This window comes from Candoia aspera, chromosome 8, assembly GCF_035149785.1.
Source record: "Candoia aspera isolate rCanAsp1 chromosome 8, rCanAsp1.hap2, whole genome shotgun sequence".
In the NCBI taxonomy this organism is placed as follows: domain Eukaryota; kingdom Metazoa; phylum Chordata; class Lepidosauria; order Squamata; family Boidae; genus Candoia; species Candoia aspera.
In genome coordinates this window covers 40970335-40995266 of record NC_086160.1, presented here as the reverse complement: position 1 = coordinate 40995266, position 24932 = coordinate 40970335, and the positions used below count along the sequence as shown (strand labels likewise).

General features: G+C 39.6%; 2 protein-coding genes across 3 annotated transcripts in view; one reads left to right on the top strand and one right to left on the bottom strand.

Moving 5' to 3' along the window:
- RNF150 (ring finger protein 150) overlaps positions 1-21897 on the bottom strand; it is a 94792-nt gene extending 72895 nt beyond the window's left edge. For both annotated transcript variants that reach the window (XM_063310507.1, XM_063310506.1), the window contains exon 1: positions 20879-21897. In XM_063310507.1, the coding sequence (XP_063166577.1) occupies positions 20879-21395 (517 nt within the window). In that variant the 5' untranslated portion in view covers positions 21396-21897. The remainder of the gene's footprint in view (positions 1-20878) is intronic.
- Positions 20962-24932, top strand: part of ZNF330 (zinc finger protein 330) — a 30952-nt gene continuing 26981 nt past the window's right edge. Inside the window, exon 1 of the mRNA XM_063310510.1 lies at positions 20962-20981. The gene's annotated coding sequence lies outside the window, so the exon portion shown is untranslated. The remainder of the gene's footprint in view (positions 20982-24932) is intronic.

Sequence of the window (24932 nt, the reverse complement as noted above, 5' to 3'; positions counted from 1 at the left end):
TCATTGTTGTGATTACCAAGGGTTTTACCTACCTGTGGTTGCTAAAAAAAGATAGACATTGGTTATATGTGGTGAAAGTTTTCACATAATCTCTGTTTTTGGTGCTGTTGTTGTTATTTTATGATATGAAAAACAGCAGATAGGTTTTTGCACCTATGTAATGTATGTTTCTTCAACATTTCCTTACCTGCCTTGTGTTATCTGCAGTTGCCATGCTGGAATGGACCTCTGCAGATAAAAGGGGCAGCTCGACTTGCATATCTGCCACTGAGTGTTTGAGAGTTTCATGTGTATCCCACTAATATATAAGATAGTCTGAGTGACTAACAGAAAGTCTGGTGCTGGTTTGATTTATTTCATAAACAAAGTCATCCAACATTTTCAGTCCTGACTTTCCTTGCTGCAAGACAGATTTTTTTCCTACTCTTTAATGATAAAAAGAATTAAAAACGTCTTCTTATAGCTAGTAGCAATTAATTTAAATGTAATTAAATTTAAAAAAATGGTTGTTTTCCTATTATTACAACAATAAAAATAATAAATTTACTGTTCAAAGAAAAAGCATCAAAAGGTTTTGGGGCCCACTGAAAGGCTGTTAGTGTGATAAAATTAAAATTCACCTCAAGATTAACTATTCCAGGATGTCTGCTTTAGGAGTATGGACTAGAACAGATCTGATCTCCACCAAGTTAAGTGCAGCCTGCATTGGCTGTCTGACAATTCCCAGTCATCTGCATACCATTCAAGTAACAAAAAGCATAAAAATGAACCTCTAAAGGGTTATTTATGCCTCTCCCACTAATTCCTTGCTACTATAACACTGCAGGGATAGGACATTTCATTTCATTGCCTTGTCCCTGGAACAGAGCATGGTTTACAGATTTGTTCTCTGCCACTTTTAAAGCACAAGCACTTATTTTCTCTAAGTACTCCAGGCAACTGCTGCTCCACCACTCTAATTCAAGGGTTGATAATAATACTTAACCACCATTACAAAAGCAGCATTGTAAATGATTCTTCTAAAATGGCAATGAACTTAGTGTGGGAAATGTCATATATGAGATTCTAGAAATGTATATGTAGTGTTATGAGATCTGAAACAAATATGCCAGTTACAGCATTTGAATGATGGTGTTATCACATCAGTGTTGTCATTTGTTCCCCCTTGCCCTCCCCCCGCCATCCCACATATGTCCATGCTGGTGATGCTGTGGAAATTAAAGCCATAAAAATCATGTTTCACCACTTTTATAATAATATATTATTAGATCAGACTATTTTGTAGAAAATTCAATGCACTGTAATCTAGGACAAAGATGAGCTAATCAAATAGGTAGCAGTTTCCTGCAGTTTAAATCATCACTAGATTGGTAATATGGCTTGTCAGTTTTAAGTTATGTAAGACCACATTCATGGCACTAACGAAATTATTAAACTTGTTTGGTTTTTGCTTGAACTATTAATTATAACAAAGAGTCTGCTGTGACATATGTTTAATGACAAATGACATCTTCAATAAGAGTAAACAAAGGAAAGTATTGTGGTGCATGTTGTTCATTATCTTACCCAAGCATTATACTTCCAAAGTATTTCATTTCCTTCCATGTTGCTGCAAAATTTGAATTTTGGTACCTATGAAGAAGATACGTTAATACTCTCTAAACTGATTTTAGGGGTGTAAAGCCTGGTTCCTGGAAATGTTGCATGACTATTTTTGATAGGCTCAGGATATCAAAGCTGATACAATCTTTGCATCTGCAATAGCCATTCTTAGGTAAGAAGACTACTAGCATTGTAAAGCAAAGTTTGCATCACAACAATGCTTCAACTCATGCTTTAGTTCCATAGTACTACAACTGGAATGGTTTTCCTAAATTGTCCTATTCTCATACAGATGGCTTTTCTAATCCTCCTGTCCAAGTTGTACCTGGCTACTTAGTAGCTCTCCCATATTCTACATTTTGTAACATGCATTCTTAAGCTCTCTAAATAAATAAAACTATCCCTCATTGTCTTGCAATGACATCTGTTTCCAGGCATTATGACAAATAATGAAATTATATTAATTTTCCTAGAAGACATTCTTCCATTCTATATGTACTCCTGTGACATAGGCAACAGCATGTTGGCTTATCAAACAGTTACTATATTAGAATTTCCAGCTTGTGTAGAATAGCATGACCATTCCTGGGGTAAAAATAGGCCAGCATATGCTTATGTCATACTGGACAAATGTGCCCAAACCGATGTTACTTTCCTTACTGTTAGCAGGGAAAGCTGCATGTGACATGGGCTTGTATAAGTCTAGTCTACAACTTCTTTATTTTATTAAGAAGAGTTGTACAGAAGTCTTGACTGAACAAAACCTATATGCAGCAGAAATCAAGATTTACAGGCCCATCTAGTAACAGCAGTGGGGACGCGGTGGCGCTGCGGGTTAAACCGCTGAACTGTCGATCGGAAGGTCGGCGGTTCGAAACTGCGCGGCGGGGTGAGCTCCCGTTGCTAGTCCCAGCTCCTGCACACCAAGCAGTTCAAAAACATGCAAATGTGAGTAGATTAATTGGTACCGCTTTGGCGGGAAGGTAACGGCGTTCCGTGAGTCATGCTGGCCACATGACCCGGAAGTGTCTACGGACAACGCCGGCTCTAAAGGCTTAGAAACGGAGATGAGCACCGCCCCCTAGAGTCAGACACGACTGGACTTTACGTCAAGGGAAACCTAGTAACAGCAATGGCATATGGAAAATCGTAACCTGGAATGTAAGAAAGATAAATGGTGAAGAGTATGCATTACTTAATGAAAGAAATAAATAGATGTCTGTTTGTCAAACTAAGAGAAAGGGGAAGGGGTATATTGTAAAGAAGATAATCAAATCTTGTGGATGAAGACACCAAAGAAGTGAAGGTGTAGGTTTACTTATGAATGAAAAGGCTAAATTGTATGTTTAAAAGGATGCATTACTGGCATCTCAATTATTGTACTGCATATCAAAGTAGAAGCTCATGAATTGGTTACAGCTGCATGTTATGTTCCAGTGAATGGTAGTAACAGAAGAACCAGATATGAGTTTTAGCAACAACTATGCAACATTCTGAATGAATGTAATCCAGAGGAACAAATGATTTTGTTACATGACATGAATGGATGGGTGGAAACAAAGTAAGAGAGTACAGAAAAAGTTACTATGTCATTCAAAGATGCAACATGAATGAAAATGGCAACTGGGAAAAAAGCTTATAAAATGTTTCAGATCTGTTGTTCATGTGTTAACTTGAAATAGAAGTGGGTTAAAAAAAAGTAACCATGCTCACAGAAGAATGCAAGAGTGGTGAGGGATTCTGAAAGAGATACAGTTATTTGGTATTGTAAGAGGAGAGCAATGTTAGTCTGTGGTGACAAAATATCAGGAATCTGATAGCACTTTTTCTAAATCTAAATCTAAATTAGATTTGGGGGGGAAGGGATGTAGAAGGAAAGATGTGAGAGCAACTAGAGTGAAAGCAGAATGACTGCAAGGAGAGAAAATATGAGACCATATAAAAATGTCTTAGAAGACAAATTAATCTTCTAACAGAATGAATAGAAAGGCAATCTTACAAAAGAAGACATTGCCATTACTTTGATCAGGGGGAAAAGAACCATGGAGACCTTGGTGCTCTCTGAGCTTGGTTGTTGGCTTGCAGACATTTCATTACCCAACTAGGTAACACCATCAGTGCTAGTGACTGTGGGGTTTGCTCCCTGTTTTTATACAGTAGCTTGTCCCGACAGTGTTAAGCAGGGATTAATGCCAGACTAACAATCAGGCAAAAAGCAATACCCTAATCAAGAAACTACCAACGAGAAAACCACACCCCCACCAACACTACCATACCCCCTACCAAAGTGTAAGACATTCCTATATTCTCACGAGCAATGGGCAATGAGGTATTATGTATGGCTTCTTTCTGGTATACAGTAAAGATTCTAATCAAGCCAAACCATGTCTATGAGGCTTCTGGCAAGTCTACCTGAAAAAATAAATTAAGCCCTGAAGCACCAGGGGATCTTGATTTACTGCCAAGTCCTGGTAGAGAAGCCTGGCAGCAATGGAGACGCTGTTGCTCAACGGTGGAGGAATACTTGCATCAGAAGGTTCGATTCCTGATATCTTCCATGATACCCTGAAGAGTCAGTTGACAATTATGAATTAGACAGATCATAGTCTGATTCAGTATAAAACAATTTATGATTGGTTTTCTAGTACTTAATGGGTAACATCTTTTGACTGATTTAACACAGATTGCAAAGAACTTGCCGAAACATGATAGCTGATTGATACAAAGTCAAATAGAAATATTTTTTCCCCAAGAAAACAAATTAGGGATCTCAGCAAAAGGATACACAATTTTTAAACAATTACCATCATCTCAGTGGTAGAAATGTCATCACAATTTACTGCTCTCTCTGGATTCAGTCCAGCACACTAAGTTGTGTCCAGCATAATCTAAGCAATGTTCCGTATGCTACAAGCAAGATGGAAGGATACTGCTTCCGCAGCACTTTCAACACAACTCACCATTAAATAGGATAGGAAATATACATGAAAATCTATGACTGAAGAACAGCTAAAAATGATCACTGGTGAACAGAACTGCTTAACAAGTGAAAACAAAATGTGATGCTTGAGGCTATTAATATATGGTAGAAAGGACATGGAGCAATTCTTGCAGAATGTCAAAGGATGTAAATCAGTTGGGTAGATCCAAAATTAAAATAGGTAGAACTTTTACACAAAATAGAGCATTTGAGGAATTCACTTTGCTCACTACACAATGTAAGTGACTGGATGCAAATCTGAGGAGGCAAGTTAAGTGACCAGAGGAAGGAAAGATGGTTCACCATTTCATAAACTCTTCTTTCAAGGCAAATGCCTCAGGTCTCCAATTCTAGCAAGATACTATAAAATCAGATTATGCCAAAATGTCAGCAAGAGTTTCATGGACCACTGATCATGAGAGGATATATGATAAAAATATTATTCACAAAGGATTTGCAACAATGGCTTGATGTGTGTTAACTGACAACATTGGAAGAGGTGTTTGTGGGCAAGAAAGAAGACTTTTGAGCAATATTGTAAAAATTTTTGAACTTCTTCTGTTTCCAATTGTCCTGACCTTTTATTTTTTAGTACTTGCCAAGAAAACTACAGGGACTAGTCCAGGCAGTCACTAGTCCAGGCAGTTGCTAGGAGTCAAGACTGACTGGAAAGCACACAAACAAAAAATAATAATTCTTAATTCATTTTAATGTGACTTTGTATTGTTAATAATATTTGTTTGTTTGTTTATTTATTTAATCAGTGAGTCAGTCAGTCAATTTTATTAGCCACAGAATTCTAGAGGACTCTGAATATGTTGCACATATGTTGCATATATGCATACTTATTCTTCTATTGATTTGTTTGATAATGTATTAAAAATAAAATAAAAAATGTAATAGCTCCTCAAAAGGAGATAAAGAGGAATGAGCAGAAATTAAGCACCTATTAGAAATCTCAACTGTCCTATCTACACTACCTCAGAGCAGATTTATCTCAAAGGTCAAGAAGAAATAAGTTTTCACCTCCCTTAGTATGCTCTGTTCAACCTTTTTATCCAGCAGATTTTCTTATGGACACTGTCTCTAGCTGTTACTGCCAACTTCCTTCTGCAAAGCAGGGAAAGATAAGGAAACTGCAGTCAAGGAATCCTGTGAAACAGCAAGGACTTGGATCTGAGGGGGTTTCACTTCCCAGCTATTCATTGGGATGTCAGTGAGAAAAATAATCTAAGAGTCTTTTTCTAATGGTTGATTTCAGTTTTTAACATGTGATTTATTTTTAGAAGCAAAAAGCAATGTAAGGTAATTATAGAATAATTCATTTTGGAATTTGGGCATTAGGTTGATGCTGCTACAGTTTTAACATGCTTGTGGCCATGCACAACATGAAAATACAGGGGCAGTTACAGTTACAGTTTTGTAACTGACCCCACGTCATAGGAGTGCACAATAACTGTTCACTGAGACAGCTAATATGGATCACACTTCATCAAGGAGCAATTGTTGTATATTAGCTATTATCTCATTATACTAAATCTTAATACTAACAGGGATAGTAGAACAAAATCTGATATTTAGTTTTGAGTCATGGAAAGCAGATAGGTCTCTGCTAAACATGTATAGTAACATCTTAATTTTTTTAAACTGGGATGTTAGTAATTGTTAAATGTTTACATTTATATTAAATCAGTCTTTTCTGACCCAATGTGCTCTGTATGTGTTGTAACTTGCAAAATTCCCAGCCGACATTCTGGGAGCAGCATGCCAACACATCTGTAGAGCATCAGGTTAAAGGAGGCTACATTGGCTGGTTGACCTTGGGCCAATCCCTCTCTCTCAGCCCAACTCACCTCACAGGGTTGTTCTTGTGGGAAAAATAGGAGGAGGAAGGAGTATTAGGTATGTTTGCTGCCTGGAGTTATTTATAAAAATAATAAAGGTGGGATAGAAAATAAACAAACAAACAAATAAAACAAAAGAAAGACAACTGTTTCATCTTTTCAATTACTAGAATTCCACAAACATGGTAAATATACATCTGTTTTGATGGGATTTTTTCCTTATAAATTGTTTTTAATATAAACATTGTAATGTTTGTGTATGTGTGTATGTGTGTGTGGATTTAAACAATTTGTTAGATTTGTGTCCTGCCTTTTGGTCAAGAGTTCAAGGCAGAGTATACATTCACCCTTCTCCTATTTGTATCCACAACAACTATCCGGTGAAGTAGGATTAGCTAGACATTCCCCAGGGTACGTTACCTGAGAATAGATTAGAACTTGGATCTCCCCAATGCCAGCCCAACACCTGAACACTATTCCAGAATTAGCAGTAGAGTTTTCAGTACTCTTTAAAAAGTACCTAGGATCCAAACATATTGGCTGAGCGAGATGTGCTTTTTAGACACTGATGACCATCACTCCGTATTTTGAATATTTGCATCTACCCTTGAGAACCAATTTGACTGTTTGTGGAAGTCTGGCTGAAGATTAAGCAACAGTGATATTGAAAATTTTCTATAAAATTCCAGGACTGAATTAGCTAAGATCTAATTGGCTGCTTCAAGGTGTTGCATACAGGTGCTGTTTTAGTTCCCATGCTCTCCAATTGAATCTGAAGTGCTGTACTACCCTAGCCAATACTGTGTTCAGACAATTGACTTGTGGTTGTGAGGCACCATGATAAGGCCTACAATGTTCTTTTCTTAGTAACATCCTTTGCTAATAGAGAAGAAGTGATATAGATGCTTTGAAGTGATACAAAAGCACTGGAGTATGGATAATATTCCACTGTCAAGAGATGATATTACACAAGTTAATGAACTTTTAAAATATCACACTGCAATAAGTCAATGAACACACTGTGAACTTCAGAAGCCAAATAATCAACAATATGAAATGAAAAAGACAGGAAAGCACCTTGACAAGACTGAATACTGCCTTTGTTTAGGGTGACCATGCAAAAGGTATTGGAATGTGGAGAAGGCATTTGAGATTCTTTTAGTCTAGCTCACAGGCATGGTAGACAGGCAGCAAGAAAGGGGGGAAGTGGAGGGGGAGGTAAATGAACACCTGATTAGCACCCACTCCTTGTAATTGATTACTCAGTCCTTTTCTTACTTTTGGAAACCGAGTCCTTTGTTTCTTTGTGCTTTGTGCTTTGTGCTTTATTTATTTGCTTTTAACCAACTACATGTTCACTGTTACTTCTGAAAAAAAATCATATGCTAAGTGCATTGTATACCACAAGGTTTGCCCTGGCACTCCACTATGGAAGGAGATATATTTGTGGAAGTATTTAAATGTTTAAATTTAATCACCCCTGGTTTTAAGGTAATGCTTCAACATTAAAATGTAGTCTTACCACTACTGTGCATGATTCTATTCTACTTAGTCCTGCAATGAATTTGACTTAGAATAAAATATTGCAACAATTAACTTATTCTCTAAGTTGTTTTTACATGTATGAGATACAAATCAATAAACCTACATCATAGAATTAACTTGACAGCAACTATAGGTTGAGAAAATTGGAACCAACACTCTAATGTCATAACATAGCCTGTCCCAATCTAGCACCATCAATACATGTTGAACTTCAACTCCTTTAGCGATCAAGGTCAACACTTCCAGTTTTGCTAACTGGGAAAAGTGGGAATTGAAAATCATCACATCTGGAAGACATTAGTCTGGTGAAGGCTGCTACAATGTGAGACACTGTCCAAATTCCAGCAGGATGGGACGCTTCTTAAAGCCCCTTTTTATTATTATTTCCCACCATCACATTATTTATCTATATGTTGGTGAAATTAGTATTGCAGAGCCATTTTTAAAAAGTTTCAATAATTTTGATGATGGTAAGATTAATATATTAATTTTTTTCCTACTATCATGGCAGCAGAGCACGTAACTGTTGTTTAGGTTCCATGAAGGCAGCATCTTAATAGCTGTTGCTATTGATATAAACAGTTCTCAGTTCCTTGACAGATGTATGAAGGTTTATGGTGAATAAATCAGACATTCCAGCAGTGTGCAGTTGGTGGTAGAATATGGATTCCAGAATTACTGATGACAGGGAGCAGAATGATCAGAGTCTTGAAGAACAACACAGAGAGCAGGAAGGACAGCCAACAAAAGGCTGCATTATGTTGTGTGGAATGATGGGAGAACAGACTTAGGGAAGGGGAGACAGGTTAATGATGGGAGAGAGCCTAGAGAAAAAATTTAAACTGAGAAATGGTGACCCAGCCCATCTTGCTGGAGTAGACCTGCCTAGACAGCAGGTGGGTTGGTGAGTTGCAATTTTAAGACTTTTGCAAATTCAGACAGATAGTAGGTGGGGGACAGAGTCACTAGGACTTTTGGAGAGCTGGAGAATGAGGACACTATGGCAGTGATAGGCAGAGGGAGTTTACAGGAGGTGGGGACAGGTTTTTATAAAGAAAGAGCTGGGAGATTTGGTTTCTTTCCCTTCTTCTGGTCCCAGCCCAAGATTCTGTATGCCGGATCATTGGAGGCATTAGATTTGGACTGGATCCATTGAATGCCAGGCCCATCTGTAATAAGTCCTTGCTCCTGTACAATCTAGTGGTGGAAGAGCAGGTTTCACCAACATTTGGCTAGACCAAGGATGTAGGGGTTCTTCTATCCAAAGTCTGCTAGGTGGGATTCATGTAGTACACCAATCTCTACTCCAGGGCAAGGGAGGGGTACTGTTAAAGTTCCATTGGAATCTGGTGATTAGATTTGTTGTTCCAGAGGTGGCCTCATGCAAGGTCTTCTATGTGAAGTTGAGTGCTGGGGCCACTTGGGAGGGGGGGGTTGCTGGTATACCATCCCCCAGCTATCTAGGTACATCCCTTCCCAGGCCCCTTGACCTCATTGCTGGGCTAGTGATAGAAATCCCCACTATGTGTGTTCAGGAGGATTTCAACTACCATCTCTTGAATGCAGGTGGGGGTTGGAGTTCATGGCTGCCATGACAACCATAGGTTTGTCCCAAGATAGCATGTTGTGACTCACATGGAAGCCACACTCTGAATCTGGTATTCACTTTACAGCAACTAGTTTGTGGTATGACAGTGGAGAACATTAACATCATAACAACAGTCTGTTGTCTCAGTCAGATCACCTTTGATTCGCAGTCACCACCAACTTCATAGGAGAGATGCACCCAGGAAGCTGGTCCTCTCCAGACGCCTTATGGATCCAATTGGTTGTACTGTACAGTGTTATAGAACTCAGTTTGCATGTAGAAGACCATAGCTCAGATGAAAACATATGCTGTGTAATTCAAGAAATCCAAGGTTCAGTTCTAGTTACTTCTTCAAAGCTCTAGTTAACAACTCCTGAAGAGCTTCTGACACATAGAAATGACAACATTTTGCTAAATAGTAGACTGCACTGGGTACAAAAAAATTTTAATTGCTTTACCCTCAACAAATAAATATATTTATATATATATAATTGTCTATTTGAGCAAGTCCTGTTATGTTCCCACAGAGGGAACATAACAGGACTTGCTCATATAGACAATTGCATTTAATAAGTTCTCTTCCAAAGGGCTACATATGTTTATATTTTCATATAAGATTGTTTACAGGTAAAACGAGACACAGGAAGGGGGTGGGTAATATTGCCTGCAATTGTAATGTACTATACATTATGTGGGCTGAAAAATCTACCACAAAATGAATGGCATTGAAATTAAACCTCTACCTCTGAATATTTTTAGCTTCACTTAGTATTTTGTGGGCTTTAATGCATTTCATTTGTCTCCCCTGAAAACATAATCTTTAAAAATACTCTTTTATTAGGGCTAGAAAATCCAACAACTTCCTCTATCTTGGTTTTTAAGGAGAGTTTGAGAAAACATCTGGCAAAGCAAGTTTCAATTTAGTGAACCTTACCAAGAAATACAAAGACAGTTTGGTTTTCCAGATTCTGGAAATCTTAGCCACCCTGTCATTCTGTGAGTCTATACTTCTACTAAATATACAAATTCAGGAATGCTGCATACGTAAAACACATTAGAGGCATAAAGAAATATAGATTGTGTGGTTAAAATGGCTAGGTTCACGTATCATGCTAAGCCATTATTTTTTTAACCATGGTTTCTTGAACATGTCACAGTAAGTGGACTCACCCATCTCACAAAACCATAAACCATGATTATAAACCTAAATAGCTGGGTATACAAACTGTGAAAAACCAAAATCAAACAAATCAAATTATGACTTAACTTGATAAATATCACTGTCATCCTAGTCCCAGGTTCAGATTTCCAGGCAGCCATGACATTCATTGGTAAACTGGTCATTAACCATTTCTTTTACTGAATGTTATTTTTGTTACATTCAGTACAGCAAGATAGCAATACAAAATTCCTGAGATGAACAAAATGAATCAATCATATCTACCTACTGTATATGAACAGTTTTTTCTCAAAATGTGTTTTGCTGGCTGAGAATTCTGGGAAAGATAGCGCCAATATGTCTTATTTATTTATTAAATTTTTATCACCACCTATCTCCCCCCGAAGGAGGGATATATTGAGATATATAAATTGAATGAATGAATGAATAAATAAATAAATAAATAAATATGGAATAACATAAGTCATTCCAGGTTAACTAACAGTGAAAGCTGAATCATAATTATATTCTGTGCTCCAGACAGTTTTTCCCACTTGGAGAAATATAATAAGTAGATGTCTGTCCCACTAGGTAGATCAGACCAAAAAATCAACTCCACAGGAGGACCAGAACTACACTTTATTGAGGGAGGCTATAATAACAGAATCTTGTAAGCCTTATTGTGCTGGACCTGCTCCTCCCTCTTATACTTCAGTGAATCAGGGAGGCATCTGCCTGAGCCACTTCTGAATACTATCTCTTGTTTCCCAGCTTAAAGAATGCTTCAGCCCCCTTTGTCTAGGTAATGGCACTTGCATCTCTCTCTCAAGGTCTCCTCCCTTATTCTCTGCATCAGCAAAGAGGTATTTATTGACCAGTACTATGACACCAACACTTTTGCAAATGCTGAAATGACATCAGTGTGCTCACAATGTTTCAGTTCATGTCAAGTGAAGCAGCCTAACAAAGCATGAAGCTTTTTTTTTAAGGTACCAATTTAAAATTGTCATCTCTTAGTAATTCCACACCTTAATTTAACAGTAATACAAATTACAGTATGTTTCCTGTACTGCTTTGAAAATGAGGCATGCTGAATTGGCACCTCTTATTTATGCTGTATTCAACAAGATCTTTACCTCAGTATTAGCCAGATCCTAAACTCAAAGAAAAGGAAAGTTCCCTGCCTTTTAAAAAAAATGCTAAAAAAGACCAGTCTCTCATCAGTATATATTAGATGGAATCTACCCCGCTGTAAGGGGTACAGAGAGGTCTTTGGCACAGATGTACCAAATGCTTCACTGTACCAAGGAAGTCTGTTAATTTATTTTCCTCTACTGACTAATACAGTTAACGACTAGGGTTGTATATTACAGCCTCAAAAAGAAAAGGAGCAGCCAGCAAAAGTACACTCTTAGGAGGTGGCACAGTTATTCTCTTTGCCCACTACTACTTTTTCTCTTTAGTCAAAACTGGTTTTCTTAGTTGCCAACAGGAATGTATTATTTGCCATACAGAATGCAAGATAAACAAAAAATTCTGCGCCAGAGAATTCAAAGCTATATATGGAGAAGAACAAACAGGATGAGGAAACTAGATGTCAGAAAATCTTCCCCAACCACAAAGAAAGGGAATGTGCAAGCAACAGAAAGCATCGAGGAGTATGTTCTCCATTCAACGGCAGTGAAACAAATGCAGCAATGAGGCTAGAAGACTTGACTTAATGGATCCAAGACAAGGAAAAGGCCCAGAATCTCCTCCTTTCAGTGAGCAACCTCTTCTTTTCCACTTCAGTATGTTTTTGGGGGTTTTTTTTCCACCTCTTTATTTTTACAGCTCTCTCACACATTTCACCACTGCTAATATAGGCACACGACCTTTCTCTTGTATCCACTTTAGGTATAATCTCACTGAAATGTATGCTTTTCCTGATTTTTTTTTTAGCATACACTTTGGCTGGGTTCTCACTTCAAGCAAAACCTGAAGCAAAGCTGAGCAAAATGCACTTGTGCTTACACAACATGTCAAAACAAATAAACATATTATGGCTTAATATAATGGCCAGGTTCATGCAAGAAAACCACCAATTAGTCAACCTCATTTCACCTTACCCTAACGCGGCTAAAAGTAATTCTGACACCACCATAAATCTTCCAAAGTTTCAGGTTAACAGTAGCACAAACTAAATTACTATGATAATTTCAAAGAAGTTGATTTAGGAAAGTCTTCCTTTTTCTCATAATTATTTACTTGTTCCTGGAGGGAACAAAAGATGAGAGAAGACCATTATGTAATTGTGCTAGATAGCACTGGAATAGGTTGCGTCCATAGACAATCAGGAGTCCTGGTTCAGTTGCTGTTGGAGAACAACTATAAATTTTAAAATTCTTATCTAATTTTCAAACAGGTGTATCCTCTAGACCAGTGTTTCTCAACCTTAGCAACTTGTCTGGATTTCAACTCCCAGAATTTCCCCAGAATTCCCCAGCCAGCAATTCCCCAAGGCTTAAAGTTGCTAAGGTTGAGTAACACTGCTCTAGTCCTTCCACACCATGGTATTATAAGTCAGGTTTTAAGCCTATACTATAGCTTCTTAAAATGGCATAGTTCTCTGAAACTTAAATCTTTCATAATAATGCAGAATGGCTTGAAAGATGATGGCATGGACACCAATCTCTATGTGGATAAAGAATTAGTGGAGGTAAATTCACTGCTTTATTCTATAGGCAAAGATGACAAGAATGTTTACAAGCTGCCTAAAAGAACCTTAAGCCCAGTCAAGACTGTTCTGCCCAATAAAGCTGCCCAAATAGGAATGCTGTTTATGACACAGCCAACTATTGTCAGAATCCTGGAGAAACTGTTGAGTCATTTGTATTGCTCACTTGAACAGACTGGACACTGTCTGTTTGCCGATTAAAAAAGACTAACACCTTAGCAGTAGTGCTTGGAATTTTACAGAAAGAACTTTCTGAAAGAATGCAATGAAGAGTGTTAACTTTTCAAAAGGCCATAGGGACGACAAGACAATCTAACTGTTCAGAGAGAACAACAGATTGGAAAATTGGGGCAGCCAGCTTTTAAATCATTAGAAAGTGCATCCCCCTTGCAACAGCAAACTCATTCACCTTATTTTTTGCAAAAGCAGCTCAAGAGAGCTAAGAAAAAAGAGCTGAATAATCTAAAAAATTCTCTGCAGCAACTCCCCCTCCCTTTTCAAACTGCAGGCACAAGATGTGGAAAAGTTAACATTAGACAATTTGCCTATTGCAGAAACTGTTAATAATAAGACATTTTGTTTACAGAAATATAGAATTTCTAGAATAATACTGGTTTGTTTTACACAACACGTCATAATGTGGCTTGATTTTGGCTGCATGTATTGAACAAACAGCCAATTACAGTTTATACAATCAGATGCAATTAAACCAATTGGTGCAACATGCAAATATTGCCAGTCTATTAGCTAGGGTGGCCTAAGGACTTCAGAGATTACTAGGAAATACTTTGCTGAAGACTTCTGAATACATTGGAAAACATTATAAGACATTGTAATCTATGGCAAAAGAACTCTTGAACATACACCAAAAGTGAAATGTCTAATCAAATGTTGCAAACAAGCGAGCATATTAGATGAGGTCTAGTATTGGAACAGACATAAAAAATTAAAATCTCTATACCTTTATCTATTAGATTTTAGAAGAGATTAGCAGCTGCCTCATATATAGTAATATGTCAACATTACCCAACTGCTGTAGTCTATAATTTGTCCCTTGCTTGTTAATAGAGGTAGTCCTTGCTTACCAACCACTTCTTCAGTGAGCATTAGAAGTTGTGACAGTGTTGAACAAGTGGTATTTATGACTGGTCCTTGAAGTTCTGGCTGTCACAGTGTTCCCACAGTCATGTGATCACAATTCAGTCATTTGGCAACCAGCTTGCACTTACGACAGTTGAAGCATCCCGTGGTCATGTGATCGCCATTTGCAACCTTCCCTGCTGGCTTCTCACAAGCAAAATCAGTGGGGAAACCGGCAGGGAAGATTGCAAGTCGCTCTGGTAAGTCCCCCCAGTCTTCTTGCACTAGCGCCCTGCCATGCCATCTATCTCTAGGTGTTCCTGCACTCACACACAGCCTAGGACTTCCACCACTTCCTGCTTAATGACCCAGTGTCTTGGTGTTATGATGGCAACCAGGACTGCCGGGATTCTTATTGCTAAGCAATGCAGTTATGTGACATTGCGCTTTACGACCACATTGCTTAGCAATGGCAATCACGATCCCAATTGCTGTTGTAACCTGAGGACTACCTGTATCTTTGCTTTAATTGAGAATGCAACCAAATTTACAAGCAGCAGAACTCTAATCATTCATCATCAGCCTTCACACCACTCAACCTGGCATCTCCTTAATATTTAACACTAGCACGTATTTTCGACTGTTAGTGCTCTGGCCTCATATTTGAATTCCAGCTCTTCTAATTCTGCCATTCTTATGATGTATGTGGCATATAAGTTATGCATTATGCATTCTTATTTCACTCCCTTTCTCCAATTTTAGCTCCTAAAGTAGTTCTTCATTGCAAAGATTCCCTGGAAGACTACGTAGGTGTTCTGGCATATTTATTGGCCACAATAAATAGTCTACATTATGGCATGATCTATACAATCAAAGGCCTTTCTGTTTTCAATAAAAAGTATATCTTCTTATATTGTTTTGTTTTCTTCATTTCTTTCACCTTACATTGACTATCTGATCACCCCCCTCTACTCTTCTGAAACCAGCCTATCCTTTTGGCATGTCTCTTCCCACAAATGGTTCAAATTCATCCTTGATATGTCTTAATCAAAAGCTTGCTTGCATGAGGAATTAGCGGAACAGTTTAGTAAACTGCATTCTCTTGTATCAGCCTTCTTCCATTTAACTATACTCACTCATCATTTCCATTCTCTGGACCATGCAGTTTTACATCATACTGCTGACTCCGAACTGCATCTTCTCCTGCAGCTTTAATCAGTTCAATGGGCATTTCATCTGCACCAGGTGCTTTTCTATTTGACAGCTGGTCTATTACTTACAATATCTCACTTTTAAGTGAAGTCAGTTCCCCAATATACTCTTTCTCTGCAAATGTTTCTATTATTTTATCATCCCATTTGTAAAGGGTTTCCATCTTTCAATTCCATTTCCTTCTCTTAGATCTCTTCCATGATTACTCAAATATTCCTATTTTAGCTATAAATTGCCCTGTGATTTCTCTGATTTTCTTAAAGACATTTTGCACCTTTACTGTGGATTATTTCAGCTTCACCTCTCCCCTGCCAGCAAAAATAACACTACCAGAAGCTTCTGCCAGCATCACTCTCAGGGTCACTGAAGCTACTGAAACCCTTCCATATCAAGGGATAATCCTCTAAGATGGTGAAGCTGAATAATTGTCACATTTTAACAGTTAGCAACTAACTTTAGGGCTGTATAAGAAGTGTTCTGTAAAAAGATGCATAAATATGGCATGACCCAAGGAAAGGCTTAAGATTATTTTATCTTATAGCATGACACTCTTTATTTGCCTGCTCTACTATTCAGAGTTCACTGTCCAAAGTATTCAACTCTGCATATGAAGTTTTCCTTTCCCATACACAAATACACCACACCACACAGCTAGCTTTCAGATAAGGATCCCTCACCCCAAATCACAAGACATTTTCCGAGACAGCATTACTGTTTTTATCTGGGGAGTCATCAGTAGAAATAGGAAAAATGTGGAAGAACATTCCATTGTAATGCTTTCCATATGAAAACAAATCTGGAATATATTATGTCAGAGCTAGTAGCTATGAGAATTGTCATAATCAGAAATGCCCAAAACAGACAATATTAGGAAAGGTAGAAAATGCTGTCTGTATTTCTTGAAAGCAATTCAAATGACATTGACGTAAGCTCTATTCACGACTTAGGTTATGGGGGAGATGTGTGCAGTAAAACAGGCAGAATGACAATCAGCTTTGCTTCAAGACTAGAAGAAAATTTGCAACCAAGATGAGTCTGGCAAGGACCTTCTTCAAAATTTGGTTTTACCACTACATTTAGCTTTTGTTTTACTCATAGTTTGTTTTATAAACCATATATAAATTGATTCACACATGAAGCTCAGCCATAAGCTTGTGGCTTACAAACCACAATGCCTAGAATTAGACATCATTAGCCATCCATAGCATGGCTTAGCATGACAGGCGAACCTAGCCTTTGCCTAGAAAGACTGGCGCTCTCCCATGCTTGAACTGAAACTAATTCATCAAGTGATGCATTTTGATATCAATGGCAGCTTCCCTCCTACAGGAAACAGCACCTAAGGCAGCAAATTTTACTAGGGCTGCAGCATAGTGGGATAAGTTTAAGTATCTCCTCCATTCATACCTTCATCTCAAGTCTAGTTTCCTCCATCACATCCGTGTAGGTTAAGCGCCTTGCACATAACAATCATACAAATCTGGCCTTTAGGAATCTGGAAGAGGGGAAGATCCAACACTGATATTCTGTTCTAACATCTTTCATTGTCCAGGATGGACATTTTGGCTGATTCTTAAACAGGTACTATGCTAATAGGATTTTTCCTCAAAGGACCAACACTGCTATAATTTATTTGAATTTTCACAGATTAATGTAAAGTTTTCCCAGCTTGTGTAATAGTTGCATTGGTGGCTAGTCCTGCCAATAATATAAATTATCTTCTTTTAGCCATGATAAATTCACAGGTCTGTGGCAAGAGGATTTTTTTCTGTCAATGTGAGAATGATGGCTGTTATACCTATAAGAAGGAAGAATTCCTGCTCTTGGGATGTTTACAACTACAAACTCCTTTCTGATTACTGCAGCTCTTCAGACTGGACTGAATCCTGTGACAGCCTTTCAGGAACAGATAGGGAGGAGTTACGGAGTATAGGATTCATCTCCTGAAGAATTCTAGTCATGCTCTTTTAGATTCTAACCAATAATAGTGACTCATCTGCTGTTGCAAAATATACAATATGAATGCAATATCAGTAGGTACTACAGGATTATAGTAAGGATCACTAATTATCCTCTTTTTTTAGCAGAATACTACTTCTAAATATACTTGCATATTTCTATAAAATTAAGCCATATTAACTTCAGTACTTAAAAATAAGCATCCAAGAAGCTGTGAAGTCTGAATGGAAGTTCATGAGGCTGCTCAATATTAAGAGAATTAATGAAATACTTCTTACAACACAAGCTACATGAAATTCTACAGAAAAAACACATCATTCTAACTTTTAAACCTATATCTTTGTTAAATATTCTAACAGCACAGGATTTCCTGATTTAAGTATCTGTATGGATAAAGTATTCTATTTGCAACCTAAAATCAAAGGATTGAAGGAAGTTTTTAGTATTATAAAAATGTGTCACATTCCTTGTTAAAGCAATCAAAAGCTCATGCAAATGGTAGAGATGAACATAAAGTATTATTAGAATTACTGAAATTAGCAGTACAAAAAACCATATTGCTCTTATAAAGGATTTTTCAGCTTAAGGGGCCCCTAGTAGGTAAAGGTAAAGGTTTCCCTTGACATTAAGTCCAGTCGTGTCCGACTCTAGGGGGCGGTGCTCATCTCCGTTTCAAAGCCGAAGAGCCGGCGTTTGTCCGTAGACACTTCCGTGGTCATGTGGCCAGCATGACTAAAAGGAATGCCGTTACCTGCTCCCGAAGCGGTACCTATTAATCTACTCACATGTTTTTGAACTGCTAGGTTGGCAGGAGCTGGGACTAGCAACGGGAGCTCACCCTGTCATGCGGATTCAAACCGCCGACCTTCTGATTAGGAAGCTCAGCGGTTTAACCCGCAGCACCACCGCATCCCAAGGGACCCCTAGAAGGCATAAAATCAACCCATTTAAAAAAAATAATAATAAACTGAAATGCTGTGCTTCCCCATTTCCTTATCTAAAACACACAGTCTGATTCTCTAAAGAAAACAGGAGACTATCAACAAAATACCTTCAGGTCACCTGTACAGTAATTCCTGTGATGTGGGAAACTTTATTACCTGCCTTTGATATCATTTAGATGGAAATAAATCAAATGGGATCTATTTGTTTAATGCTATTTTTAAAGAAAATTTAATTTTGGGCTACAGAGACTTCTCTGATTTGAACAATAACTGCAACACTGCGGAAGGTTACTTTACTGAGCACCTTTTTCTAAATTTCATCATTGAGGAAACATATTTACCCTTATTTTGCAAACAAACAAGAAACAGTTGGGTTTGGCAAGAAACTTGGATCTTAAAATGGGATATAACTGTAAATAGAAAATTATTTCTGAAATTATGAAAAAGCAAAACATCCTTAGCTCACTAGGGCTGCCCTCCCTGAAGAAGCAGTCACAGGTGCTACGTGTGTATCAGTATAAGCTCCAGTATGTCCAAAAAATGGTATTTAAGTAAATATCCAGGATGTGTATCTTATGTCTTATATCACTTTTAAATTTGTAACTGTTTTGTAAGATTTTCTAACAATACAGCAATCTAGATTATCTCCAGAAGCACTATCACATAATTTCAGTATTGTGTTACAGAGGATAAACAATGCAAAGGCTTGCACCATCCATGCAGACATTTGCGGGGGGGGGGGGGGGGGGATATGTATATATTATCTGAAATTAGATAAATTACTCTGTCTGTGAATCATAGGTATTGTACTAAGCCAGCATTTCCCAAGTACAATCTTGTAGCAGTAATTAATCTAATTGCATTCCTGGCGTAACACAGCTGCTTCTCAACAACAGTAACCAAAGCCAATGAAGCCACTAAAACTGCTTACACTATCACTACTCAGCATGGAAACCACAAACCCATGAACTCAGGAAGTGGCCCAGAACTTTCAAACTTTCCATGCTGTCTCAAAAAGCACAGCATCAGCCAGTAAACTCCTTATTGGTCTCTGCAGCTGAAATTGACTGGGGAATACTTCAGATTTGAGGAAGGAGAAGAATGGCCTAAGAGGAGAACTGGCACAATAACCCTAGCTTACTGCTTCTATCATTATACAGCAAAATTCACTGAATTTGAAGGGGTGGTTCAAAACAATGGCCTCACTTGGGATAAAACAGTGAGAGAATCTACAAACGCTTATCTACCATTATTCCAATAGGTACTCTATCTTAACCTTGATGTGTCCTCTTTCTATACCAGTGTTTTTCATCCTTAGCAACTTTAAGATGTGTGGACTTCAACTCCTAGAACTCCCCAGCCAGCATGGCTGGCTAGGGAATTCTGGGAGTTGAAGTCCACACATCTGAAAGTTGCTAAGGTTGAGAAACACTGCTCTAGACTATTATAAAGTGCACAACATTCTATCAGATCTTTTACTTGCATCAGTTTCTCTGTCTACCTCCTGTTCAATTTACTCCTGGTGAGCTTCTGATGCCCCTCTCTCATAAACAATTCTCTAAGGCTGTGTTCACACCCTACCAATATTCAATGAGCAGTGATTGACTAACCCCATTTATCTGGTTTTATACAAGAGAGGAACTTCAAACCAAGGACATTAACAAGGTTTGTGCAACACATTCAGCTAAAATGCAGATGGCTGCCTTGTGACTCAATATGTTGTGGGTATCCCACCAGTATTTATGAATTTATGAATGAACTTTACAGTTCATTGTATTGTACAGTCAGTTAACCAAGCTTTAGCTAGACAGGGGTTAGCATGTTGTGCGACACACAGCAGCCTGTTGTGCAGCTACAGACCTCTCCCTTGCCCCACCTGTCCTTGCCCTCACTTGATGACTTCCCTGCTTCCGTGCCTTCCAAAGCCTCCTTGCATCTGCTGTCATTCAGCCCAACCCCCTCACTGGTCAGCTTCCCCCGCTTTCACTGCTGCACTTTCCAAGATAAGGCAACACTGAAGACGGGAAGGGGTCACCAGATCTTGCCTTCCAATAAGACAGGCGCAGAGCTCTGCTTCCTTCAGGACAAGAGCCAGAACTGGGGATATTCCGCCCGGCTAAGCCTTGGCTATTAATACCCTACTCGGGTATTTGGCAGCCGAACCAAGGCCGGGTGAGCCGAGTCCAGAAATGAAATCCTCCAACAGAGACGTGCGGGCGAACGTGTCGGGGGTTGTGCCTCCCACTCACCTGCGGGGGGCATCGTAATCGTCTCGTTGGCATTGCTGGAGCCTACGTTGTAGATGACCACGGCCGAGGCGTTTTGGGAGGCGGCGTGCAGAATCTTGTCCTTGTAAGTACAATTCCCTTTAGGAATAAGGGCGATCCAGAGCCTGCCGGACCCCGGCGCGGCGAACCTAGCATTGGGGTCGCAAGCTTGCCTGTCAGCGGCCGCCGAGGTCATCACCACCTGCCCCCAGACCTCGTTTTTGGGCGAGTGTTCCCCGTAGCGGCCACACTCCGTTTTTTCGCTGCGCAGCTCGCTGCCGCCGCCGCCGCCGCCGGGATCGGGATAAGTGATGTTCACGAAGGCCGTGTACCATTCCTCTTTTTCGGCCACTGTGAAATCCAGGCACAGCAGATGCACGAAACAAAAGGAAAGCAGCCATGTTGAGAGCGCCAGACTGCGGCACGCTTGGATCACAGACATTGCCATCTTCGCCTGCTTCGGCTGCTCCCGCTCGCCCCCCCGTGCGCGTGTCTGCATGTGGGCGAGCGCGCGCGTGGATGTGCGTGGGGACCCGCCAGTCCGCACTAAGCCGAGAAAGGTGGGCGAGCGCCTCACCTTTGCAACCCAAAGGCTGGCATTTCGCCTCTTTGCTGGCGCGTTCGGGGATTCCGCGTCTTAAATAGAATGAGAGCGGGCAGCTCTCGACCCTTGGCCCGGCTGAGCCCTCCCGCCTGCCTTCCCTGTCGCCTCTGCAGCCGCCGGCTGCTCAGGGAAGACGGGAGGCTTCGGCTGGCGCGCCCGGCCAAAGGGGCGCCTTTTCGGTCCCAGCGGGACTTCTGGAAGAGAGCGGCCGAAGCGGCCTCCGCCTCCTCCCAGCAGAAGGAAAAGCCCCAGAGAGGCAGCCTCCGAGCGCTGCTCCGGCGGCGTCAAGTCGACTTCTGCTCTTGACCTCTCCCATTCCTTCCTAGCCCTGCTCGGCTAGGTTTACGGCCGACTCTTGCCAGCGGAAATGTTTTGTTTGGGGAGAGAAAGGGGGGAGTCTAAGAGCTGGAAGGGGTCGTGAGCAGGAGGAGCTTGGATGTGATGTCAAGAGCTCCCGCCGCTCCGCTTCGGAGCCAGCTCGGTCCTGGAGAGGCAGCGTCGACCCCTGCCGGTAGACGGGGAAAAGGCAAGGGAAGGACGCAGTAACGCGGGGGGCCGCAGGGAAGGTGTGCCACTGGAAGCGGCAAAGGCAGATCCGGCTTTCCCCATTCCTGCCCCGAAGTATTCGTACATAGATTGGCGCGGCTAGACGGAGGAAGGTCTTCGGGTGCTGGGTGGACGGGGCCACTTTGAATAATCCTTTGCAATAAAACGAATCCAGAGAAATACCAGAATGATGCTTGACTTGGAACTCTTCAACCTGATAGCAGTTAACAGGAAGGACTGCTGCCTCTGTTTGTGTGTGTGAATCAAGGCATCTCCACCTTCACATTGTTTTTTGGTGTAATTAATACTATCACTTAACTATTTCAAGAGTGACCTTATTTTTATTTATTCGATCTCTACCATTGCTGCAATTAAAAGAGTCTTGGCAGGTTACAATCACATCAAATTACCCTAAAACGTCCACAGTATAGACAATAATAAAAAAAGAAGCAATCAAAATAACATTTAAAATTACAGTATGATAAAACACAGCTGAATTTAAAAACTACAAAAATAGACCTCAAAATCCCAACATTTATAATTCAAAAGCCCCCCTAAACAACTTTGCTGTCAATTGTTCGCTAAAGCCTAATAAAGTGGGAGCTGATTGAATTTCAGGAGGAAAGGTAATCCATGAGCCAAACTCCGCACCAGAAAAACCACCTGCAGGTATCTATACTTACTTCACAAAAATGAACTACGTATCTGTTGAGTTGAAACTGGGTGGAGAAGCCAGTTCTGGAGATATCTCAGTGCCAAGCCATATAGGGCTTTAAAGGTAAAAAAACTGCCAGCTGAATGGCATTTGGAAGCCAATAGGAAGCTAGTGTAGAGCTCAGAGCACTGGTATCACATGTTCATAGTGGTGTGTAGCTCCAGTTGCAGCTTCTGGGCAGTCTTCAGGGGAACCCCATGTACAGCACATTACAGTAGTCCAAGCAGTCCAAGTCAAAGATGAGGGCATAAGTCACTGTTGTGACACCCTCACATTCCAAGGCTCACCACTTTTGCACAAAAAAAATGTCCCCTGGCCTCCATCTGTCCATCCAACAGTAGTTGTGAATCCAGTGGCATGCCCCCCACCCTCATTGAGAAACTGCTCCTGTAGGGGCAGTGCTACCCCATCAAGCGATACCACTGGAGATGTAAGAACTGTTGGGAAAGAAAAGTAAGGGAGACCCCTCACACATACTACCTTGAGCTCTTGTTGAAAAAAGCAAGACATACAAACTCCTCTGGTGGGAGGAGATGGGCGGGGCCAAATTTAATAAATAAATAAATAAATAAATAAATAAAATAAACAGTAATAAAACTGCAACCTCCATTTCATAAAACTTGAATTAAGAATTGTATCATGCTTTGTTTTACTCTGACTATTTAAAAAAAAAAAGCTACTGGAGCCATGAAAACATTTTAGCAAATGTTTTAAATAAAAGTATTTATTTGGATTCCACTGTTATATACAAGAAAGATACAAATTTCTATTACATATTGACTTGATTCACACATTGTACATTTGGTTTACTGGAGCTCAGTTCATTAACTAAAATATACAACAGCTCTGTGTTTTGTGTGAACAAAGCTCTTAGCCCGATACAAAAGACAGGAGGAAAAGAGGAGTTGTGGCTAGTTCAAGATGGTGCATCATCTTTTGCATTTGTTTAAAAAGGGAGTCATGCAAATGAAAGAATGCACAAAAATCATACAAAGAAACAGATCGTGAATTGCAAGCTTGGAGCAATCATTCCAAATCAAACATCACCAATTTTTTTTTTGTCTGCCTCTCACCTACAAAGGAACAGCCTTCAGTACAGACATTCACACATTCAGCTGTGAAATGCCAAGTTTTGAGTCATCCAGTGATGATGTGTAGATTAGTCCTTGAGAAGCAGCATCCAAGCGATCAATCTGTCAAATGCACAGCATGTACCTTACTGCATGTGACTAGAAAATCACACTGTTAGCTCTCTTATTTCAAAACTCAAGTAGTGCTTCTTTCACTTTTCTAATGAGATTAGGCACACATTTAAAACTGTTTGTGTTAGAAACAACTCACAAGAACATCTTGAGTAGAAGGTCCATACTGCAGTCCAACACAAATAAGGAAAAAATAAAAACCTGTTCAAATAGAATCATCCTCCTCAGTCTAGAAAGGGTCTCAGGGAGCTTTTGATCTCAACTCATTAGTTACTAACACTGCTATCTAATGCAATTGCTTGTGAGAAAGTCCCATTTAACTCAGTAGAATTTGCTTCTGAGCAAACATGAAATAATTGTGCTGCATGTGGATCCTAAATTTCCTCTCTTCCTCAGTGAAGCAAATTGAAGGAGATTCTCACAAACCACAATATAATCTAGCTGTCCCTGCCTGGTATCCTTTTAGATATTGATTGAATTGATTGCAATTCCAGCTACTAGTAGTTCTGCAAGGTACAGCACCAAAACATTTACAGGTTGGGAAAGTTTGATGACCTCCCTCGGTAAACAGGATACCGAGCTAGATGCTTTAGTTTTATATAATAACCAGGCTCCCCTGGTTTGTTAAATACAGCATAACTGGCTACAGTACTTGCAACCTGCTAAGCCATAAATCATGGTTTAAAAGCCACAGTGATAGATATGGGAACTCTGAGGACAGTCTATCTATATACACTACAGTGTAAAAAGCAGCACTGTGGCCAAAGTATGACCTTCCATTTGCCTTAAGTTATCTCCCAAACAGAAAATATAAACAAACTTTCTACTGTAATCCATAGTTACATACCCCATTAAAGACAGTCTACCTTCCTGGTTTATGTAATAAACTAGTTTTGGGATAAATATCACATTTCTATATCTACCATCCTTTCAATGGGTGATGTCTCATTGGCAGAAAAAAATTGATAG